We start from the raw sequence: 22,720 nt of genomic DNA on the forward strand, positions 1-22,720 counted from the left end.
TGATGTCATAATTCAGCCTTTGGGGTTGATATCTGTGTGTAGGAAAATACAGTATGCACTCTGTGTACATAGCAATAGAGCTCTTCATTTTTGCCTAGAAAAGATTCAGTACAACGCAAACAGAGCACTTTCTAATGATATCCTCAAAGTAACAGATCTGAGGTCACTGAGCTAGGAGTGGGTGAAGCTATACTATAATTTCCTACATATTGGGCAGTCAAGTGACTTTACCATCCTTCCTATGTTTTTACAGGCTGCCGTATATGCGCTTGATCACATCCGCCTCTTCTTTGTCAAGGATGCCCTTGTCCACGTAAGCATCAGCTTGCTGATCAATGAAATCCCTCAGCTTTGAAAGATCATAATCTGCAAAACATGAATTCATGAACACCATAAGCTTTCCCCGCTTTGCTGTTTCACCAATGAAACAATGACAGGTTTCAATGAAACAATGTAATTGTCAACATTATCCATCAAGTCCATTCTCTGTCACCTAGGAAAGAATGGAATTCACTACAAATGAATTTTGGCATAGTAATAAAAAACACCCTTGTGCAAAGTCCTCTTATTTCTGAGATGCAGTAAGTATCATTCATGTATCTTTCTTGCTCTGTAATTGTTTTTTTTTTAACATAGATCATCCTTCAGTCCAGTGGTTCAATGTGTTGGAAGCCTGTGCGTGCAGAAGTTGTTGTTAAGGCCCTATTATGTTCCCAGTTATCACGGACTTCACAGAAAATACTAAACTGACAGTTTCCCATCAAAAAACATAAAGCCTGTGTTCTTCAACTCTGACAGCTTTTTGCTTATGACAAACTTCCCTTCCTGAGAACAGACGTAAGAAATTCAAGAAATCAAGTCACTGGGATTAAGTGGACAGGATATGATTATTCAGCTTTGGCAGGCTCCAAGAATAATTTCCAGATTTGAAAAATATTGCGGTGAGTTTTCTGTATGTGCCAGTCCACATTACAAGTACTGAAAGACGCTTTCCATGTTGTGCTGCACTGCTAAATGATAAACACAGGCGCCAAAGAATTTGCATCTACCCAGCATAATGCAGGCTGAACGCCACTGAACAAAACCTTGCTATGATTGAAAATGTTACTGTTATCCATGGAAGAAGTATAGCTTTAGGCACCAATTCTGCAAAGAAATCTGAAGAACTCTCCCTGAGCAGCCAGTGGGCCATCTTAACTCTGACATTAGATATAATACACTAATGCACACACAGAGGCAAGATTCAATGGAGGAAACAATGGCTGGCAGTCTGGAGAATATCAGTGTTCTAAAGATTTATGTTAATTTAAATGAATGAATATCTTTCCTAGAAATATATTCCTGTTTAATCTTTACAGTATGAATTATTTAGTCCATAAACAGAGGCATCAGAATTCTCATAGAAAATTTGTTGTGACTTGTTCAAATGTGCATTATCATATAAATATGAATTTAAGGACTTCTTCCTCTAACTGTGCACTATTTGCATAACAGACCATAATACCTTTCTCTGCCTTGTAATGGTTGAATGAGTAAGGAGGGACGATGTGCAGGGACACTTTCAAAAGCAGATTAATTTATGCAATTCAGTTTTTGCAATGAAAAGAGTTAAATATTGAGGCAGTGGTAACAGTGCAATGTTAACAGTGCCAAGAGCAGGGGGCTGGGAGTCAGGACTCCTGGGATGAAATCTTGGTCCCACTGAATCCAATAGGAGTTTTGCCACTGATTTTAATGTGGCCAGGATTTCACTCCTGGTTTGTGTTCCATGGTCTGTTACTGACCTCAGGTAAATCACCGAATACAGCCTTCCCTCAGTGTACCCATTTGCATAATAGCTATAATAATGCTTACCTATCTAATAGCAGAGCTGTGAGATTTCACGAATGTTTGTAAAGTGCTGTGAGATTCTCAGATGAAAGGGAAGTGAAAAATATTTATTGTAATAGTCTTATTTATTTATTACTAACCATTTCAATTCGCTCCAAACCTTCCCCTTTTTAACATGATACTGCAGGTCTGGCTATCAGTAACACTTCACCTGTGACCGACCTGACATGGAACATTTCTTGTGGACCTAAATTAGAAGGACTGAACACCTCATAATCGTGGCTTGTGTTAAAGTGCCAATACTGAAAGGCTGTAGTTCCTGGGAAATTTCTGTGAGAGCTGGGGATAAAGCAGGCTATCAAGGTAAGGATTCTGAAGGCACTAGTTTAAGACATCTGCTCAAATGACAGGGCCAAATGCAGCCTTGCTGTGAAAGTGACATGACGGGTGGAGTTTCACCGAGGCTGACTGTGGTCCATAGACATCAGACATCAGAACAGGCCAGAGATGGGACATGCTCTCTTCTTTATGTGGAACAGTTACTACAGTTAACTGAATACATATAAAAGGAGGCAGTGCTCTGTTAGCATAAATTTCACATTTCTATTAGGTTTCAATACTAAGTCCATAACTTCTTGCTCTGGAGCCAAAGTAGATTACCAAAAAACAGCAAAGTCAAGAATGAGCAGATTAATTTGCAGAAAGTGAAAGGTAACACAAGACAGGCCTGCATTTAAGAATATATATGCTAGGTCCTTGCAAAGCATGGAAGATATTAAACACACAGTCTATGAACCCAATCTTTGTACATGAGAACTCTTACTGAGCCCAGTAGAAGCAATGTGTGTGTGAAGGCTGAGGGATTGGGCTTTTAAGAGAGCACTTTTTCTTTGGCTGAGATACTCCACAGTGTTGCCAAGCTGTTCTTGGTGCAAGACTGCCTGGGATAGGCAAAGATGGCGTTGAGTCTTTATGATCCCATGAGCTGAGGGCCTGCCAGAGACCAATCTAGTTCTCAGCATAAGATAGAGCAGCCCTGAGGCTGCTCTAAATAATGCCTAGCTGAATATAGCCTCAGTAGGATTAATTCCAGGGGTCAGCAGGATTTATGGATGCTCCAGCCATGCTCCCTTTTCCCTGGACATGCATGCACCTTTACGCTGGGGGCAGGGTGGAAAAGCTGTGTATGAGCCTTCATGGTGGCTCTATGCCAACTGAGGATTCCTATATTCAAAGGAAATGCCTGGGGACCAGATCTGCTGGTTTTACAGTTGCTTTGCATGACCAGAGCACGGCAAAATAGCCAGAGCAGGGTAAAGACTCTGGTTTTTAATATGCAGATACATTAATGCTAGTGAGTTAAGTCTTATATGCCTCCATGATGAAAATATGCCCAATTCTTCAGCCTTTATTCAAGCAAAATTCCTATTGCTTTCATTTACAAAATCCCCAGATTCACTCTTGTTTTACATTAATATTTGCAACTACTGGATCAATTACATGGAAATTTGATGGTTTAATTAAATGCTAATTGAAATTACAACAGTGAAGATTTTATCCAATTTTGGCTAATCTGCATATGTAAAATGGCAACATTATTGTAGTTTCCTTTCGAACTCAGCATATGTCAGCTATGTTACATGTCTTTTAATTGCAATATTTCTTTACGCCTCATTAACTGGAATATGTAAACAAAAAAAAATCTTCTTTCACACATCTGAAACATTACACTGAACTCTGAAATGGCCATACTAAATTATACTGAGGCTAATTTACATATACAAATGAAGTCAATTGGTGGTATTTCCTAAAAATAATCATCGAAATCTTTCTACTCTATGAACGGTGAGAGTGAGTGTTATGAAACCTGATGGCTCTCTCATTACCTAAGTATTTTGTGAACAATTCAAAATATGCTGATTTGCATATAGTAATTAGGTATCTCACAGTCATGTTTCCGAGGACTAAAAATTAATATAGAGTTATTCAGAAAGAAGGCAACCTTCAGGGCTGGGAGCTATGCCAATTTACATCAGCTGAGAATCTGGCCCTAAGAGTGTGGATCTCAAAGGTGGATAGAGCATTCAAATAACAGCCTAATTCACCACTGCATTGCTTGTTTTATGTCAGTGTAACTCCACCAATTTGCCTGGGTCTTCAGCTCCCACCAGCACTGGAGACAGCATGGATGGGCCCACAGAATCAGGGAGTCATAACTGGCTCCCTGATGACCTGCCTGTTCCCGTGTTCAGCAAAGTTTGGTTATAGAAGAGAATAAGGCCAGAAATCAGGCCCCAATTTCTATTAATGGTCACCTAAATCACACAGGATTGTTTCTGTTTCCTGATTGGATGACTGATTTTTTTTAAACAGAAAAATGGCAAATAGCAAATAAGGGCTGATGAAGTCCCAGAGGGAATTTTCAGATGAATAATCATTTCTGTTAAAATTCATGAAACATTCTGGACTTGCAAACATTTTCCCAAGTAAGCTGACTCATCCATATACTTACAAGCAATTACTAATACAGGCCCATGAGTGGAGCAAATGTGCCATGTTTATGCACAAATATATTTGTGAATCACTTTTTGTATTATTCCACCATGTCCAATTTGCTAGTTTGAAAGTAGACAAAGAATTGATGAGCATATAATCTTGAAGTGAAGGATTATGATCCTGTATGATTCAGTCTGGGATAAACTTACTCAGTTTGTACTCCAGTTACAAGCACTGCTAGATTTTTGAATGAGCAGTTGCCAGAATACACAGTATAGAAACTAAGGGGTAAAGCATCAGGAGATTAAGGATTTTATTCTCATTTACTTATAGTTTAAGGCCCTAATAGTATAAAATATAATGATGTTCAAGATTGCCATTGTGGATCCATTCATTTAAGGAATTCACATCAGCACATCTTACTGCTTTTCCAGACAGATAAAATGCCAGTATATCCATAGTCACCGTCATTTGCAGTAATTTGCAGAAATGCTGGGGAAAAGGTTACTGTGAAGAGGAGTGAGGGGCTGCTCAGGAAATGGTAAACAGAAAACAATCCCATGTGATTGAACACTAATTGCTGTAACAAACGCACTGATAAATGGAAATATTTATTGGAATTGGCATGAAAACTCTGCAGTAAAATGCAAGCCTGCCACCAACTACAACTGTTGCTGTGGGTTGTGTGGAGAGGATTTGAAGAGGGAAGGAGTTATACGTGAGAAAATCGGGTCATTATTGTTCAGTCCAAACATCTTTTACTGAGCTTCTACAAAGGAAATGAATGTGTCAAGCTGTACTCATGCACTGATTAAATAGTGCCCATCTTACACTTTATCACACATAGGGGCTGCTGAGAGCACGTGGGGCAGAACCTTCATCACACATAGGGGCTGCTGAGAGCACGTGGGGCAGACTCAGTCTCAACTCTCCCTCCTCCATGGCTGGTGGCGGAGCTCTTTCTCTCCTTTTCCAAATGCTTTACACACTTTCCCCCACCATGCCTGTGGTTTCTCCCTACCATGGACAGGACGATGGTGGAAATCCAGCCAATAGCACCACGGCTGAGACAAGAGCTGGGATGCTGGTTCTGTATGATGCCTTGAGGGAGGAGATTGTATGGACAAGCCAAGTGGTCCTGTTCCTGTGGATCCTGCCCTTGCCCCTCTACCCCTCCCCAGCCTTTCCGCACTGTTGCCAGCCCCATCTCCTAGGAGAAGCAACGTGTTGGAGAAACAGTCTACGGAAGGTTGGGCAGCTGTTTCAGTCACTGTTCCTCTTCTACAGAGCTTTACATATGAAAGATGTACAGTGCCCTTAGAGCCAATCCTAGGAGCAATTAATAACACCATAATGCTCTTATCCTGCAGATGCGATTCCTAGATGTTTTCACCTTGACAGTATATGAAACAAAATCTACAGGATTAGAGTTTCCTGCTACTTGGAAAAGGATGCACAGCACCAGCACAATGCCATTGGGTTCCCACAGATGCATGCATACATTAAAAAGATCCTCTTCATGAATGCTAAAAAAAATAATCCTTAAAACACCTCTATTGATCTCACTGTGTAGGACTGACATTCAATGCATGCTGCAAGGCTAATTTATTATTCTCTGGAGTTTGGTGAGTGGGTGCTTGGGTGGGGGGATGAGGGGACTCAAGGAGTTTATTTCCAGCAGGTTAGTCAACATAAATTTTGTGAATTCAGGGCCAGTCTGGACAGGCTAGTTTTTATATTTTGTAGTAGTTCAGTGCAATATTAAATATATTTCCATAAGATCATGGATCTTTATAACAGACTATTTATATAATTTGTACACATAGCCTACATTTGGGCCTAGACTACTTAACAGTGATTCTAGCATCACTAATTATGAGGCTGTGATCCAGACATGTCCCTAGTCTCACATTTTATATTTCTATGGTTCAGCTCATCTCATCAGGCTAATTTATACGATGTAATTTATAAACTAAATTGTAATCTGAGTAGCGTCCACCCACATGTGCAAGATTATTCATTTCATACCTTCTTTATTTCCCTGCTTGTTGTGCTTCTTCAGCCATTCTATATTCTTCCTGATGGCTTCCAAATATGCCTCAGCTTTCCCTGGAGGAACAGATGAGAGACAAATCAAACATCCTTCATCAATGATTGATGCAGCTTGTTTAACTGAGAAAATTTGGTTACAGTGAAGGCAGATTAAAACTGTTCTTAGTTTCCATTTAAGGGACCAGCCCTGTCATCCTTATTCAGGCAAAATTCCCATGCATGGCTAGCAGATCCTGTCTGTGAGAGATTAGTCAGCTCTGAAATGAATTTATGGCCGTTTCCTCGCTTTGATTTGTGTAACTCCCGTTGATATCCAGAGATATTGCATGAATGGACTAGGGTCAGTCTGTGGTGTTTAGAGCACAACAGCTGTTAAACAAAGATTAAAGTGTTAAGACACTGGGGTATGATTTTAACAAGACTGAAAGCTTTGTGCATCAGCTCACATACTAAAAATATCAGAAACCTCTTCTGTTGACTGGTATAACAGTGCACATCAAATATAAGATTGTGATGTTCTGAAAGGCATAAGAAAAAACCTACAAATGCAGGCACAGTATTAGCTGAGAAAAGGAAAGCATGAAAACTATATAATCTCGTTATAGCCTTTATATTTTGAATTTTGAAATAGTGTCTATTTTTAGCCCCAAGAGCACACAGGTCAAAATTAGTTCAAGGATTACCTGATAAGGCCCTGAAAGGAATGTTATAGATAATGGATTCTGAATTCTTAACTTGGCTAGAGCTTTATTGATGTAACATGCTCATATTTGTCAGGAAAAGACTAGTGAGATTAACTTGTGGAAGACTGTTACTGCCTACTGTGCATGTCTGATCCCATCAATAAGTGGATACAATAGTAAATATACTGAAACCTTTGAGCTAGGAGTGCAGAGTTAGCGTGGAAGGAAGTCAATCTGTGAAACAGCAAAGCATGTTAGATGAAGAGACAAAGGGTCAAATTCTGATTTAATTTATACCTGTGCAGGTCCATTGAGTTGAATGTGGTCGTGAAGGTCTGAGAGCAAAATTTGGCCCAAACTGGATACATCCTCCATAGACATCCCACCACTAGCTAGGGTATCTTGCCTCAGATTGTTAAATTAGTCTGCAGTTGTGGACTTCTCACTGCTACTGGATGCTCAAATAGCCACAGCAGCAAAAATACCCACTTCTCTCTGTGATTGGCTATAAGAGTGCACCTCATCCTACTGGGTGCCAACCTAGGTATGGTGACTCATGAACTGTGACCTCTAGGCTTGATTATTGCAACTCGTCATATCTAGCAGTGAAACCACATATGCTGAAAAAGCTCCAACCAATACAAAATTCAGCAGCTGCCAGCTTGGCAACCAGGTTGCCATAAACATATCATCCCAGTTCATCACTCTCTGGTACTGGTTCATCAGTGAACAAAGAATCCATTTCAATGATTCTGCTCTGATATTCAAAGTCCTCCATAAGACTGGCCTCAGTTACCGAACAAATCACCCGTCTCTGCAACCATGACCTCCCATGACAGCTACCTTCTACTGGATCAAGAAACTGTTGACCATTGAGGAGGCTTGTGAGTGTAAGAGACAGACTGTCCATGGGAGATGTAACTAGACTATAGAACTCACCCCAGCAACAGATACAAATGACCCTGGAGCTTGCCACTCTCATAGCTAAATGCAGAACACATGCAAAACTTAGCTTTCCCTCAGTAAGTCCTACACACAAACACATGACATCCACTCTCTCTCACACACAAACCACTACCAACCACAAAATCCTATGAAGGAATCAAAGTATTTTTCCTACAAGCTGCAAGGAAAGAATTATACAGAGAAAGTGTTACTGTTCTATTTAAGTACTTGAGAGGTGCTGAAACACGATAGTGATGGGCATTATGGAAGTGCCTTGACACAAGAGATTTAGCTAAAAGTACATTTGTGCTTGTCTTTGGATTTTGGGTCATTCCGTGTCTGAAATACACGCTGGCGAGACATGCTGTTTTCCGTGGATTTTCTGTGTGGTATGCCAGCAGAGTTGGGTTTTTTCCATTTACTATGGATTTCTGTGGAAAGAGTAGCTTATGATCAGGCTAACCTGCCATTGCATGCAACATTAAATGCTGTGTTGAGGCAGCTGGCATGGTAACAGGTATCAATGCTCTGTTTCCTCTTTGAGCTGCTAATTTACTGCCAGAACATAAAGTTCTGCATCACTTTGAAAAGGCAATTGCTTAGGCTGACAATGGTTGTTAAAAGCACCCTCACTGTCTAGCAGTGGGCCATCCAAATTACTTCATTCTGTAGAACAGACAACTCACTGCCTTTCAATATCAGCTTCTCATAACACAGATTGGAGAAATCAATATGTTCAGTCCAGAATATTAAATGCACCGATGATCTTAGGTCACTAAAATGCCACAGATGCAAAGAAGCAATATCTCACTGCACTAGGGTATTAAAAGGCATTTGATCTGATTCCTAATGTAGGCTATAAATTCTGTCATAAAGGATTATGGCCACAGTTCAGCTAGGCACATGGATCTGTGTATTTAAAATTAGGCATATGCTTAAGTACATTTCTGAATCAAGGCCTATGTGCAGAGGCATAGGAATAGAATGAAACAAAATAAAATACATTTTAGGAGACAAAATGAGAAAACAGTACTGTTGCTAGAGACATCTTTTGAGGTAGGATCATATTTACTAAATAATACACTAGCTGCATACACACTGCAATCACAACTACACTAACGAGTTATCTTCACTCAGCCATTGGGAGTGCTAAAGAATCATGTTAAGGGACTATAATATTCATAAAATGGTAATTAACCAATTTAATAAATTAATTCATACTTTTTTGCAGATAATGGACTAAATTAATGATATTTTGACCTTACAGATGTCAGCAAGCAAGCCTGTATAAGGAGACTGTTAATCATTCCAGTATGAATTTCTTTCATTCATTCCTAAAAACCTTAAGTTGCAAAGGGTTAAAAATCTTAGAAAAGGAAAAAAAATACTATTTTAAACTCATATTGTCTTATTTTCATAATTTAAAAATAAGCATTTTGGGTTCTTTTCTGAGCATCTTTGGGATTCAAAACAGATCCTGCTCTCTCATTAGACTCAACAATATAATTCCGATTGACTCCACTGTACACGGCTGCACTATCCAGGCTCTTTAAAATATGTTTTAAACAAAATAATTTGCACTGAGAAACTTCTCAGGGCAGAGAGACTGTCTTCCTCTGCTTTACATGGAGCCAACCATGTCTAGTGCTTAAACAAGTACTAAATGATAATATACATGTGACTATACTGCATTCTCATTTAAGGGATCTCTTCTTCCCTCGATGTGTATGTGTATCTCATTTACATTACACAAAATTATGCTCTTGCATAAAGAGGCTGCTGATATTCCACTTCCGTCACTAGGGTAGTTTAAGGATACTAATAATCATTCCAGGCTGTTTAGACTGGGGATTGGTGGCAGGGAATACAGACTGCTGGATTTAAGCCAAAGTGCTAAATTTGAATTGTCATTACTCAGTACCAGCTTATCTGAAAGGCCTGAGCAATTCCAATCAGTTTAGGGGTCAAAGAATATATAAAGAAAAAACTTCACAGTGCAGAGGAGAGCTAGGGAATTCACTAGTTTGGGTTGAAATTCATGAAGGTCTGCCGCCCAGCAGTGTTGGGTGCATTTGGGAAGAGCAGTCACATATGCATGAACGGAATTGTATTAATATTAGGGCTGGCTGAAAACTTTCCATCAATGGGAAATTGTTTTTTGATTAAATGAAAATGTTTATGAAAAATGTCTGCGTTCAATGGAAAATGTTGATTGTTCATCAAAACACCATGCACACGACAAGCATGTCAGCTCAGAGAGTGAGAGTTCAGACCCAAGAGTTGAATAGGAATTGGTCCCATGCTCGCACAGAGCGCTAAACACAGGACCAATGGGCTTGTCTCATTAAAAAATTATTCCATTGGTGGTATTATGCTGTATCCACACACCTGTGCCACTCTGCTGTGTATGTAATCCACTGCTAGCCTGACCAGGAAAAAAATCCAATCATTCGGTGCACAGGCTAATAGCAAGAGTACCTTTTGGTTCTTCATTGTTTCCTGCTGTATTTTGTTCTTCCACTTTTGTGGAATCCTTCAATGTTTCATATTGTTTTTCCATTTTAGCTGCTTCTTCCTTTGTACTGTCTGCCTCTTCATTGCTCTTATCTAAAGAAGTTGCAATCAGAACATTCCCTTACTTTTGTACCATACGTACCATAAGTGTTTTGAAATCACATCATTCATTGCTAAGCATTAGCATGTTCTTTTGGGAAGTTCAAAGACTTTGACTGTTGATTCAGAAAAAAACTCATAGAAGCCTGAAAATGGTGCATCTCTAAAGGTCATCTCCTGCCTTGGTCACTGAAAATGCCTACATTTTCTCTTGCAAACACTAGTTCAAGTCAGTCAATTAAGATATAATCATATATATTCCCTAAGGGCTGGTTTCAAAGTTCATGGAAGATTATGGGAGTTTCTCCATTGACTTCAATGGGCTTTAGATCAGGCCACACAATCCACAGAATGGGGCCAGTCTTTATTTTTTTCTTGTATTGCAGTGCATACAAAGAAATCAAACCCATCCAAGTCTAGGGCCAGGTCCTCCAAAGCATTACACAAGGGTTGTCCTTGCATATGGATAATGGTCACTGAAGTAAGGATAGTCCCTAGTGGAATAAGGACGCTTGTGAATAAAGATTTGGAGGTTTTGGCATTATGTGACAACTCCTTCCTTCCAGCATAGACACGATCTCGTTACAGCCCTGCATTTTGCAGGCTCAGACCCTTAAATTACCAGTCTGACACCTCGTGCAATTCGTTTACTTATAACTAAATAGGTTGAACAACAATGTGCTATTAAACAGTGATTGCAAGGAGATAGAGGAACAGAGTAAATACCTGCTAGTAGCTTGTTTTTGGTGCTGGTCAGGGGGCTTTCAAGTTTACTCTTTGTCTGCAGAGCTATCATTGCATCCAAGTTTTCTGGAAAATGAAAAACATCTAGTTACTCTCATACTGAAAATGACAGTGCCCAGATTACCCACCTGTGCAAGAACATGGTTAAATTGCCTGTAGAAAACAAAAGGGTTAAACAAGGAATTAATAATTCTTGTCACTGAAGACATAATGTAAAGGCAATTGATTACCAAGTAACAGAATAGCTATTTGGCTACAGAGAACTTTGAATATTTTTAAGTTAGAAAATATGCTACAGCATGATAATATGGGCACTAAATAATACCAATATGCATAAAAGACAGCAAGAGAATGTAGATCTATTCAAATTAGAGTATTTAAATCATCAGACTCTTCTTCCATTTTGATTCAGTGAATGAGCTGACAAAAAATACAGACCACATTGTGCCTACCAACTGCTTGTGGTGTAAGGAATGGATCTGTGCAATTACAGACATTATCTCAATCAAAGCTGCAAACAGCATGTTTCTTTTTCCTGGAAGGAGCATATTCCCCTGAACAGTTTCTCTGACAAGTGTTTTTATAGTCTAGTTGGGAAATTAGTCCAGTAAAAAGGTTTTGTGTGATATTTAAACTGGAATCAACTTTTAGAAAGTTCACTAGATTAAAACAGCATTTGTACAAGTGCCGCAGAAAACAAACATTTATTAAAAACTTAGCAGACTATGGAGACTTTATGTGGCCCTAGGAGCCTGTAGAACAATACTTTCTAGTACTTTAAAAATCTTTAGGGCTAACTCTTGTATCCTACAAAAGTCAAAGCAGAATTTGGCTCTTAGAAGGAAAAACATTAACACCTCAGATACAATCAGTGCATACTAGTACAAGGAAAACGAAACCCTTTAGATATTGTATTTAATTACACACATAATTAGCAATCCAGAATTAAACCACTCAAAATTTTCACAGAGCAGCTGCTGGTTTAGAAGTTAAATTAGCTGTTACCACTCAAGAAAGAGATCTTGGAGTCATTGTGGATAGTTCTCTGAAAACATCCACTCAATGTGCAGCAACAGTCAAAAAAGCGAACGGAATGCTGGGAATAATTAAGAAAGGGATAGATAATAGGACAGAAAATATCATGTTGCCTCTATATAAATCCCTGGTACACCCACATCTTGAATACTGTGTGCAGATGTGGTTGCCTCATCTGCAAAAATATATACTGGAATTGGAAAGGATTCAAAAAAGGGCAACAAAAATGATTAGGGGATGGAACGGCTTCCGTATGAGGAGAGATTAATAAAACTGGGCCTTTTCAGCTTGGAAAAGAGATGGCTAAGGGGAGATATGATTGAGGTCTATAAAATCATGACTGGTGTAGAGAAAGTAGATAAGGAAGTGTTTACCACTTCTCATAACACAAGAACTAGGGGTCACCAAATGAAATTAATAGGCAGCAGGTTTAAAACAAATAAAAGGAAGTATTTCTTCACACAACGCAGAGTCAACCTGTGGAACTCCTTGCCAGAGGATTTGTGAAGACCAAGACCATAACAGGGTTCAAAAAAGAATTAGATCAATTCATGGATGATAGGTCCATCAATGGCTATTAGCCAGGATGGGCAGGAATGGTGTCCCTAGCCTCTGTTTGCCAGAAGCTGGGAATGAGCTACAAGGGATAGATCACTTGATGATTATCTGTTCTGTATATTCCCTCTGGGGCACCTGGCATGGTCCACTGTCAGAAGAGAGGATACTGGGCTAGATGGACCTTTGGTCTGGGCCAGTAGGGCCATTCTTATGTTCTTAAGTATAGAATTGTGTATTGATGTTCAACTGTACTTTTAAAAGGTTGCTGAAAGAACAAGTAAATTCTAGACTAACGCCACAATATAAATGAAAAAGCATAACTAATTACATGATAATCTACAAGACCCAATGGGATTTGTACTCCTCAGTCACTTCACTGCTTCTGTAATTCCCACCCACATGCCTAACATTTCTTTGTATTTTTCTATATTATCAGTGCAGTCCAATTTCAACTCAATTTATTGCTGGTAAACAATACACGTTATCGTCTTGTTGAGTACTCTGTGCACAAGACAATAATGTCTGTTGTTCACCAGCAATGCAAGTATATATATATATAAAATTAGCATTGTTTACCACTAGTAAATTGGGGTTCGTCACTGAAATCAACATAGAACAAAACATGAAGATAGAAAAAAGTTTAATCTTCAAAAGCTGATGTATAAAACTCTAGTCCTCACAAGTAGATGTGGACAATTACTTATAGAAGCCCTTTCAATAGGGAGTGCTTTTTACAAGCAAAACTTTGAAGCTGCCTAGTTAGCTGCATGGCACGTTAACATTAATATAAACATTTAGCGAACTACTGTATTTTCAGTTTCATATATTGGGAGTTAGCTGTGCAAGCCATTAATGGGGATTGCAATGACACATTCTCACACACAACAGTGATACGATTACCCAAGAGGCCAGATTCTTATTAAAGAGGATTGGTTGCTTCCTTTTTTTCCAAATTAATTTCCCCTCCCCCCCCAGCAGTTTTCATTTTTTCAAAGCACTGGTGTTTCCATCAGATGTGGATGGACCACGGTTGAATGATGTTTGCTTTGAGTTACATTAATGGCGTGAGTCATCTCAGAAATGACATGTGCAGGGCCAGTAGCTAAGCAACTGAATGTCCTATTTGGTGGTCTAACAAGATCTGATGACTTTTCTAGTCTGGTTACCCTAGCAACTTATTTGTTATAGAGAAAGAATTCATAAAGGTGTTGACCTTTTGTCAGTCTGGCTACCTCTTTGTAATGGTACTAATCAAGACAACAAAACAAGAGCTAAGGAGCTAATGGATGTGACTCAGGTTAGTAAAACAGCTATCCCAACGGCAATAGGCTTTGAGACTGTTATTAACTATCATGAAGGCACTGTTGTCTAATGGTTAGATCCAGACATCAAGCAGATCTGGTTTCTACTCCCAGCTCTACCACTAGCTTACTCTTTGATCTTGGGTGAGTCACTGGGGCCATTTTGCAAAGTGGCCTCTTATTTTGGGTATGCAATTTGAGACATCAAGAGACAAATTTACAGAGGTCCAGAGTACTGTATTTCCCTCTGACTTCAGCTAGAAATATGAGAACTCAGCTCTTCTGAAAATCAGGCCCAAAGTTTCTCTAATTGGGCACCCAAAAAACGAAGGCACCTAAAATCAGAGGCCCCCTTAAAAATGATTAGCCTTACACCTCTCTGCCTCAGTTTCCCATTTGTAAAATGGGATAGTAATACTAATCTATTGTCATAAACCCCTTTGAAATTGTTGTGTAAGAGCCAATTATTGTTGTGAGAGTCAATTATTATTACTTAAATGACTATGGGCTTGTTAGTGAGCAGTGAGTAATCTGCCCATGCTAAAGTTTAGCTGAATGAATAATGAAATCCAACGCTGATACTTCTGTCCCTGTGTACAGATCTTTTCATGAGGGTTTCCGGGGTTTTGTAACATTTCCTGGAAAGACATAATTTCTTTGAATAACCAACCTGTGCCTAGGAGGCATTTTCACATTCTAACCTTGTTCACTTGTCAACTTAATTTGAAAGTTGACTGATGACAAAAATTTATGGCATTAAACAACACTTCTACAAAAGACTTGTTCTGTTGTGTTGTTCCCATGCAGCATAGAAATGCTGGGTTTTTAAACAGAATGTGATGATCATAGCTCCTGATAGCAATCTTAACTACAGGTAAAGAAATCAGTTTAACATGCTGTAGCAGGCTTCAGCATAAGAGTTTGTGCTGATAGTTGCCAGTACGTTGATGTATGTTTCAGTCACTAAGAAAAGCAGAGCTCAACCAGGCTTTCCTGCTTCTTGCAATGGGTGATCTGAGAGATCTTGCAAGCTCTCTTTCCATCTCTCACAAGATGCAAGTCTGCTCAGTAATTGTTTATGTATTGACTTGAGTATATATGATTCACTGCTCCTTCCTGCATGGAATGTCAGGCTGGCTCAATAATTTGGGCCAAATTCTGCTCTCTGTTACACTGATGTAAACACAAGTAATTCTGTTGACTTCCATGGCTTGTCACCAGTGAAACTGAATGCAGTGTTTGGCCCTTAATCAGCTTCACATATCTCACCCCATCAAAAAGGAGTTATATGAACTACTAGTAGCTAGAGATGGGCCTCCAGCACCGAACTAGAGGTGGGTTGCAGTCATGGAATGGAGGCAGCACGGGTTTTGCTGATGGATGATTCACTCTTGCCCATAGACAGGAGAAAGATGTCCACAGTGACACATCTATGGACATCTGGATCTGTCTGTGGCATTTATCATCACTGATCATGGCATACTATTGTCCTTCCTCAGAGGGAAGCACTGAAATGGCCCACATCCTTCTTCTAGGGATACTGCAGAGAGATGTGATAGTGATAGGTAACTGCCCCTTTGCCTCCAGAGAACGCACCTCTGGAGTGTCGAGTCTCTCCTCCATCCTATTTAACATCCACACCAGGTTAAAAGAGCAATCCTAAGACACCATGGTCTCAAATGGCAGCAACATTCAGACAACACCCAGCCCTACATCTTCATTACTTCTGACACAAGGAGCACCATTTCCAACTGTCCCATTGGCCAGCCATAACCAGCACCTGGATGTAAGCAAGCTGGCTGAAGCTGAACCCACACAAGACAGAGGTGATGGTGGGAAGAGGGAGATACTTTGAACATCTAGCAACTATTGTCACATCATTTTCTATCAAGGGAGTCTGCCTCCATATCATCAGCTCAGACCACAGCTTTTAGGTCCTTCTAGACTCCCCATTGCTATGCTGTTTGTTTGTTCCCCAGGTCCCGAAAGGGGTAAGCATCCAGAGGGACTAAGCCAGAGAGCTGAGACTCCAGCCCCTTCAGAGTGCTACAGCCACTTAAGTGACCAGATCTGGAGTTAGTGTATAACCCATCAACACCCTCAGGGGGCACCGGTGCAGGACCAGAATGCTGACAGACTGCCGCTGGCTAGGAGGCTGAGGCCTCTACTGTTTGTTGTGAAGCTCTAGCTGTGCTGCTCCATGCTTTTGTGACATCCAGGACATACATAGGCATAAACACACAAACATCCACAGAACTCGCCCCAGCTACCTAAGAGAACCCTGCTCTTTCCATGATGATAACCTCCCCTGACCGCTACATTCTGCAAGAAACATGGAACTCTCACTCTCAAGGGTGAAGTGTGGGAGAGCAGGAGACAGGGCTTCCTAAAAAAAGTAATGATTATATGTCATGTATGTACACCATGTGGCCAGCAAAACTGCCCCCCGAGGCTGGGTGTGGCTCCTTCTTACTGTTGATCATCTGTCAGAACACAAGGATCACTGGGAAATTCTGGCAGAGTAAATGTCCAATTCTTACTTAAGCCTTGTGAATTTGTCATGCATGTTTCTGGTACTTCTTCCCAACACACTTATCACCAGAATATTTTTACATGTGAACATGTCTCCTTTAGAATCTGCCTGCGTGGTGTCACAACCAAGTGTTTGCAGCTTCACCATTACCACTCATGAGAGTGTCGTGTCAGGTCACATATCCCGGGTGGGGGCATCATGGAATGAATCAGCCAAGAGGGGCAGGCTGGTCCGAAAGGAGACAGATGCAGCCTCACACACTGCTCTCTTGGTAATCAGCAATGAGAAGGAGAGGACACTCTGAGGGGGACATCACAATTAAGAGTTAGTTAGTTTGTTTGTTTGAGGCGGAAGCAGTGTCAGGATTTCCTTTGTTATTCCTGTTTAATCCCCTACCACAAAGGCTGGGCATCAGGCTAACTCCTTTCTGCGGCTCAGGATAGCTAGATGCGGCGCCCTCCAGAGCAGTGGTTCTCAACCTATTTACCATTGTGGGCTGCATATGCAGCTCTCTCTGTGTTGTGTGGGCCACCTCCACACAATATATATACTACCTGTATGGTCCTGAAGATGTCACAGGGGGCCGTAGCCATAAGTGCCGACTCCGTGGGTGCTCCGGGGCTGGAGCACCCACGGGGAAAAATTAGTGAGTACTCTGCACCCAACGGCAGCCAAGCTCCCCACCCCACCTCACCTCCACTCCACCTCCTCCACCTCCCTCACAGCAAGCTCCAGGAGGGAGCGGGGAGGAGTGGGAACATGGCATGCTCAGGGGAGGAGGCAGAGAAGAGCCAGGGCCGGGGAGTGGATTTGGGGAAGGAGTCAAATAGGGGCAGGGAGGGGGCGGAGTTGGGGCAGGGACTTCAAGGAAGAGGGTGGAATGGGGGCAGGAGGGGGCAGGGCAGGGGTGGAGTCGGGTGGGGATGGGGGTAAAGGGGGGTTGAGCACCCACCAGTGCCATTACAAACCAGTGCCTATGGCCACAGCTGTGTGCTGATTGGGCCGCAAGTTGAGAACCACATTGGTTAGTCTCTAAGGTGCCACAAGTACTCCTTTTCTTCTTGCGAACACAGACGAACACGGCTGCTACTCTGAAACCTGCTCCAGAGGATTTCAACAACATCACTCTGAGGTTAGCCAGATGGGAAATCTCTCAAGAGCCATATGATGCAATTCCTCCTCCTATCCAAACCTCTCCCTCTGTGGGGCTGCTCATGCTGCCTGGGCAGCTCATTAAGTAACAGTTTGATAGCATGCATCTTGCGAAGGGCACTGGAGTGGGACAGGGGTCATGTAAACCCAGCTGTAACTCAAGGGGAGAAACGTAATTTGGGAAATTCAGATAAATGGCACCCTCCCCCGCCAACATCCTAGTCCTAATCCCACATGTACGGTTTCAGTGCTCAGATGTGCTTACAGAGACACTGACTCCAGGAGGCAGTCCTTACGCTGAGCTGTTAAATAACAACAAAGGGGAAGGAAAATGATCTTTTCACCACAATCAAAAAAAAAAAAAAGTGACAGGGTGCAAAGCACTGGGCTTTCAAGAATCAGAGAAACTAAACATCAACAGAGAAGATATTAGGAGATCCAGCAGGGAGAGTGGGAAGAAGTCAGCAAAGGGACATAGAAGAAGAGCCATGGTATTTGCAAGAACAGAGGAATGAAATGTAATATCCTCTTTTTAGTTGAAAGGGTGTTTCATGGGGTTTGGAGAGTCAATGAGGGAGGAGTGGTTCAATGAGAGGGGGCTAGTAATTCTGAAACAACTGAAACCTCCCTATAGTAATTCAGCTGATGAGCCTATGGATATGCTATGATCTCACATGTCACTCAGATTTCTCTCTTAGCCCAAGATGTCCATATCTATACACTACAATATGGGGCAAATCCTTTCAGAATCTCAGTGCCATGTCCTAGGCCGGCAGTCACATGCTTTTCAATCTGGGGCTGCCATTGGCTCTTTCTGGAGTCAGATCTGGCACTCTCACCAGACCGAAGAACTCCCACTTGAAGCCTCTGGGGATTTGGGTGGGAAAGAAATGTAAGGTCAGGTCATTATTGGAATTTTTGTTCTGGGACAACCCACACAAGCGCCACACCGTCTCTGGGGAAAGCAGGAAAACCATTTGACTTGTTTTGCTGTTGAATTCAATGCCGTCCCATAGATTGGCCAAGGGAGACTGACCCCCAATGTCCTTCTAGATAAGAGTGGATGGATCCAGACCATCCCTTTGGTGCCTCTTTATGGTGCGAAGGAGTGGATTTGGCCCTCAGGACCCAGGAGGGCTGGCTGACCAACACATCCCTTTTTTGAGATGGAAGGCTTAGGGCCAAACTGAGAGGTGACCTACATGGTGGTGAAAGTTAAACATTGGTGAGTGTGTGCATATAAGTAGATGTAATTTATTCGTTGATGGGGCCAGAAGGTTGTAGCAAGAACAGCAACTGGCACTGTGTAATGAGGGGTTTGATAAGGCTTAATTATATTCATGGGGGTGCCCTCCTTATGTCACACCTGCTTATACACTCCTGCTACAGCCCCCATCCTTCCTTCCGCTCATCATGTAAGTTACACTCACCAACATGTGTGTATCCTACATTGACAGGGAGGCTTTCACCTGGCAATTCAGATGCAGTAACAGTGGTTGAAAGAGGAACAGGCTGCTGGACACTTTTCTGCTCTCTGCATTACGCTATTGGCCCAGTCCTGATCCAACCTAAGTAGCTGGAAATTTTGCCATTGGTTTCAATGGGAACATGTTCAGGCTCAGTGTCTGGAGTGGCTGTATTGAGGAGTACTGCACAAGCTTGGCAGTGTACTCAGCTGTGTCCTTGTGTCTCCCAATTATAGTCCAGGTTGTGTCTCCTGGGCACTGGTCTGTGTTGTGGTGGAGCTCTGAGGGGCACTGTGCAGGAGGGCCAACGAAAGAACACCACTTTAGCATCCCAAATGGTAGCAGAGAGAGCATGAGAGCAGCACAGCAAGTCAGTGCCCCCATGGGATCAGAGGTGCATTTCCACAGGGTCTGAAGGGTTTGGGGTCTGCACTCCCTGTGTCCTCAAAACTTTCCACTAGAGAAAATCTTTGCAGCTGAACCACATAGAGATTCCTGGGTCTTCTTTCCCCTCCTAGTGGGATTTCCTTCAGAGGTACAATTTGGCTCCAATATAGTGTTACAGTAAAATTGTATTATAAGTAATATCTTTAGAGAAAGGACAAACTAGTTTTAAAAACTCCAGGTATGTCCACCCTCATACGGAGGGTGTGTGCCTACCTATGAACCACCCACCCACTGCTGGTATGTCATGTCATTTAGAATCCTTCTCTGAATAGCCCATGAGAAACAAATGACAAGGCGAAGAGGACATGCACAGAGACATCTGTTCATGTCCAGTTCCAACCAAAATAATCTCCTACTCAGTTGTGAAAGGGGCGAGAGAATCTGACAGTGATTCAGAGCTGAAGGAAGGAGGTGTGAAAGAGGTGGCTCTGGCTCAGATTTGAAGTAAGGAGGTGGTTCTGACTCAAATACTATAAATATTGAAGAGATGAAGCCATGTCTACTTTTCCTCAGAACTGGTCTGCTTGTGGTTCTGTGTCCGGCATGTTACAGCTCTCTATATGTGCCACTGCTGCATCACCTCTAACCACAACATGCTAATTGCTTTACTCAGAGCAGGTTAAGAGGGAAATCCATCAGAGACAGCAAATCCACAGAACACTTAAACGTGTTTTCCTTCTCACTGCTCTGCTTTCATCTCTCCTCCTTGTCATGTTTCGCTTTTCCCCTTCACACTTCAGTAGCTACTTAGGATGCCGATGAGACGGCACTTGCTCAAAACCCAACCAGTCATCCTGGGTAATAACAGCCAAATCCTCCCATTTATATACCTACGGAATTACAGACGGGGCAATCTGCCTACACATGAATCCTCGTTTCCTCCTATTCTCCCCTTTGTGCCCCACGCTCTGCCCAGTCTCTCTCTCTGATTCTGCCTTTGTCCCCTTTCCCTCCTCTGTCTCCAAGCTTTTATCCATGCTACTTGGAGCAGCCTGATATTTCCCACCCACCAAGGCCCTGTCTAGATTGGGAAAACATAACATGAGTTACTTCTGCTCAGGGTACTGTTGCACAGAGCAACATGTTCCCTGACTCCTCCCCTCTCCACCTGGCTCCTTTAATCATGGTCAATCTATATTCCTGGTGCAAAGTTGCCACAAGTGACTATATGGTGGGAGGAAACATACATCCCACAGTATTCTTGTCAGCAAGTTAAAGAAGTATGGGCTGGATGAATGCACTATAAGGTGGGTAGAAAGTTGGCTAGATTGTCGGGCTCAACGGGTAGTGATCAATGGCTCCATGTCTAGTTGGCAGCCGGTGTCAAGTGGAGTGCCCCAGGGGTCGGTCCTGGGGCCGGTTTTGTTCAATATCTTCATAAATGATCTGGAGGATGGTGTGGATTGCACTCTCAGCAAATTTGCGGATGATACTAAACTGGGAGGAGTGGTAGATACGCTGGAGGGCAGGGATAGGATACAAAGGGACCTAGACAAATTGAAGGATTGGGCCAAAAGAAATCTGATGAGGTTCAATAAGGATAAGTGCAGGGTCCTGCACTTAGGACGGAAGAACCCAATGCACAGCTACAGACTAGGGACCGAATGGCTAGGCAGCAGTTCTGCGGAAAAGGACCTAGGGGTGACAGTGGATGAGAAGCTGGATATGAGTCAGCAGTGTGCCCTTGTTCCAAGAAGACCAATGGTATCTTGGGATGTATAAGTAGGGGCATAGCGAGCAGATCGAGGGACGTGATCGTCCCCCTCTATTCGACATTGGTGAGGCCTCATCTGGAGTGCTGTGTCCAGTTTTGGGCCCCACACTACAAGAAGGATGTGGATAAATTGGAAAGAGTCCAGAGAAGGGCAACAAAAATGATTAGGGGTCTGGAACACATGATTTATGAGGAGAGGCTGAGGGAACTGGGATTGTTTAGTCTGCAGAAGAGAAGAATGAGGGGGGATTTGATAGCTGCTTTCAACTACCTGAGAGGTGGATCCAGAGAGGATGGTTCTAGACTATTCTCAGTGGTGGAAGAGGACAGGACAAGAAGTAATGGTCTCAAGTTGCAGTGTGGGAGGCTTAGGTTGGATATTAGGAAAAACTTTTTCACTAGGAGGGTGGTGAAACACTGGAATGTGTTGCCTAGGGAGGTGGTGGAATCTCCTTCCTTAGAAGTTTTTAAGGTCAGGCTTGACAAAGCCCTGGCTGGGATGATTTAATTGGGGATTGGTCCTGCTCTTGAGCAGGGGGTTGGACTAGATGACCTCCTGAGTCCCTTCCAACCCTGATATTCTATGATTCTATACCATGTAGATGCCTTTTCTTATCATCATGCAGACCGTGCCCCCAAATTCCACTTTATGTGGATTCTCTACAAATTTGCTCCCTTCCATGCTGTACAAAAGCAGGGCATGTAGACCTTAATTTGGATACTGAAAATAAACTGACCCACCCAGGTCATCATTGAAGATACAATACAAGACGTCTAGCACCAAAGCATAAGTTTCTCTCACTGGAGCTAAAGGAGTAACTCCATTAGCTGATTGCAATAGTAGGCTATTATCTTCTGTACACTAGCCACTAGAGCAGTGGTTCTCAAACTTTTGTACTAGTGACCCATTTCACACAGCAAGCCTATGAGTGTGACCCCCCCATATAAATTAAAACTCATTTTTAATATTTAACACTATTATACATGTTGGAGGTGAAGTGGGGTTTGGGGTGGAGGATGACAGCTTGCAACCCCCCCACGAAATAACCCCATGACCCCCAGTTCGAGAACCCCTGCACTAGAAGGGATATGATACATTAAGGCAGCATGTTACACAACATAACCTACACTTGGGGGATACATGGGGTTAG

General features: G+C 42.1%; 1 protein-coding gene across 1 annotated transcript in view; it reads right to left on the reverse strand.

The window, feature by feature from the left end:
• Nucleotides 1-247: 247 nt before the first annotated feature.
• SCG3 (secretogranin III) overlaps nt 248-22,720 on the reverse strand; it is a 37,714-nt gene continuing 15,241 nt past the window's right edge. Inside the window, exons 9-12 of the mRNA XM_077828422.1 lie at nt 11,346-11,429; nt 10,485-10,613; nt 6,355-6,435; nt 248-366 (exon numbers count right to left, since the gene is read on the reverse strand). Of these exons, the coding sequence (XP_077684548.1) occupies nt 248-366; nt 6,355-6,435; nt 10,485-10,613; nt 11,346-11,429 (413 nt within the window). The remainder of the gene's footprint in view (nt 367-6,354; nt 6,436-10,484; nt 10,614-11,345; nt 11,430-22,720) is intronic.

The sequence above is a fragment of the Eretmochelys imbricata genome, chromosome 10, assembly GCF_965152235.1.
Source record: "Eretmochelys imbricata isolate rEreImb1 chromosome 10, rEreImb1.hap1, whole genome shotgun sequence".
Lineage (NCBI taxonomy): Eukaryota > Metazoa > Chordata > Testudines > Cheloniidae > Eretmochelys > Eretmochelys imbricata.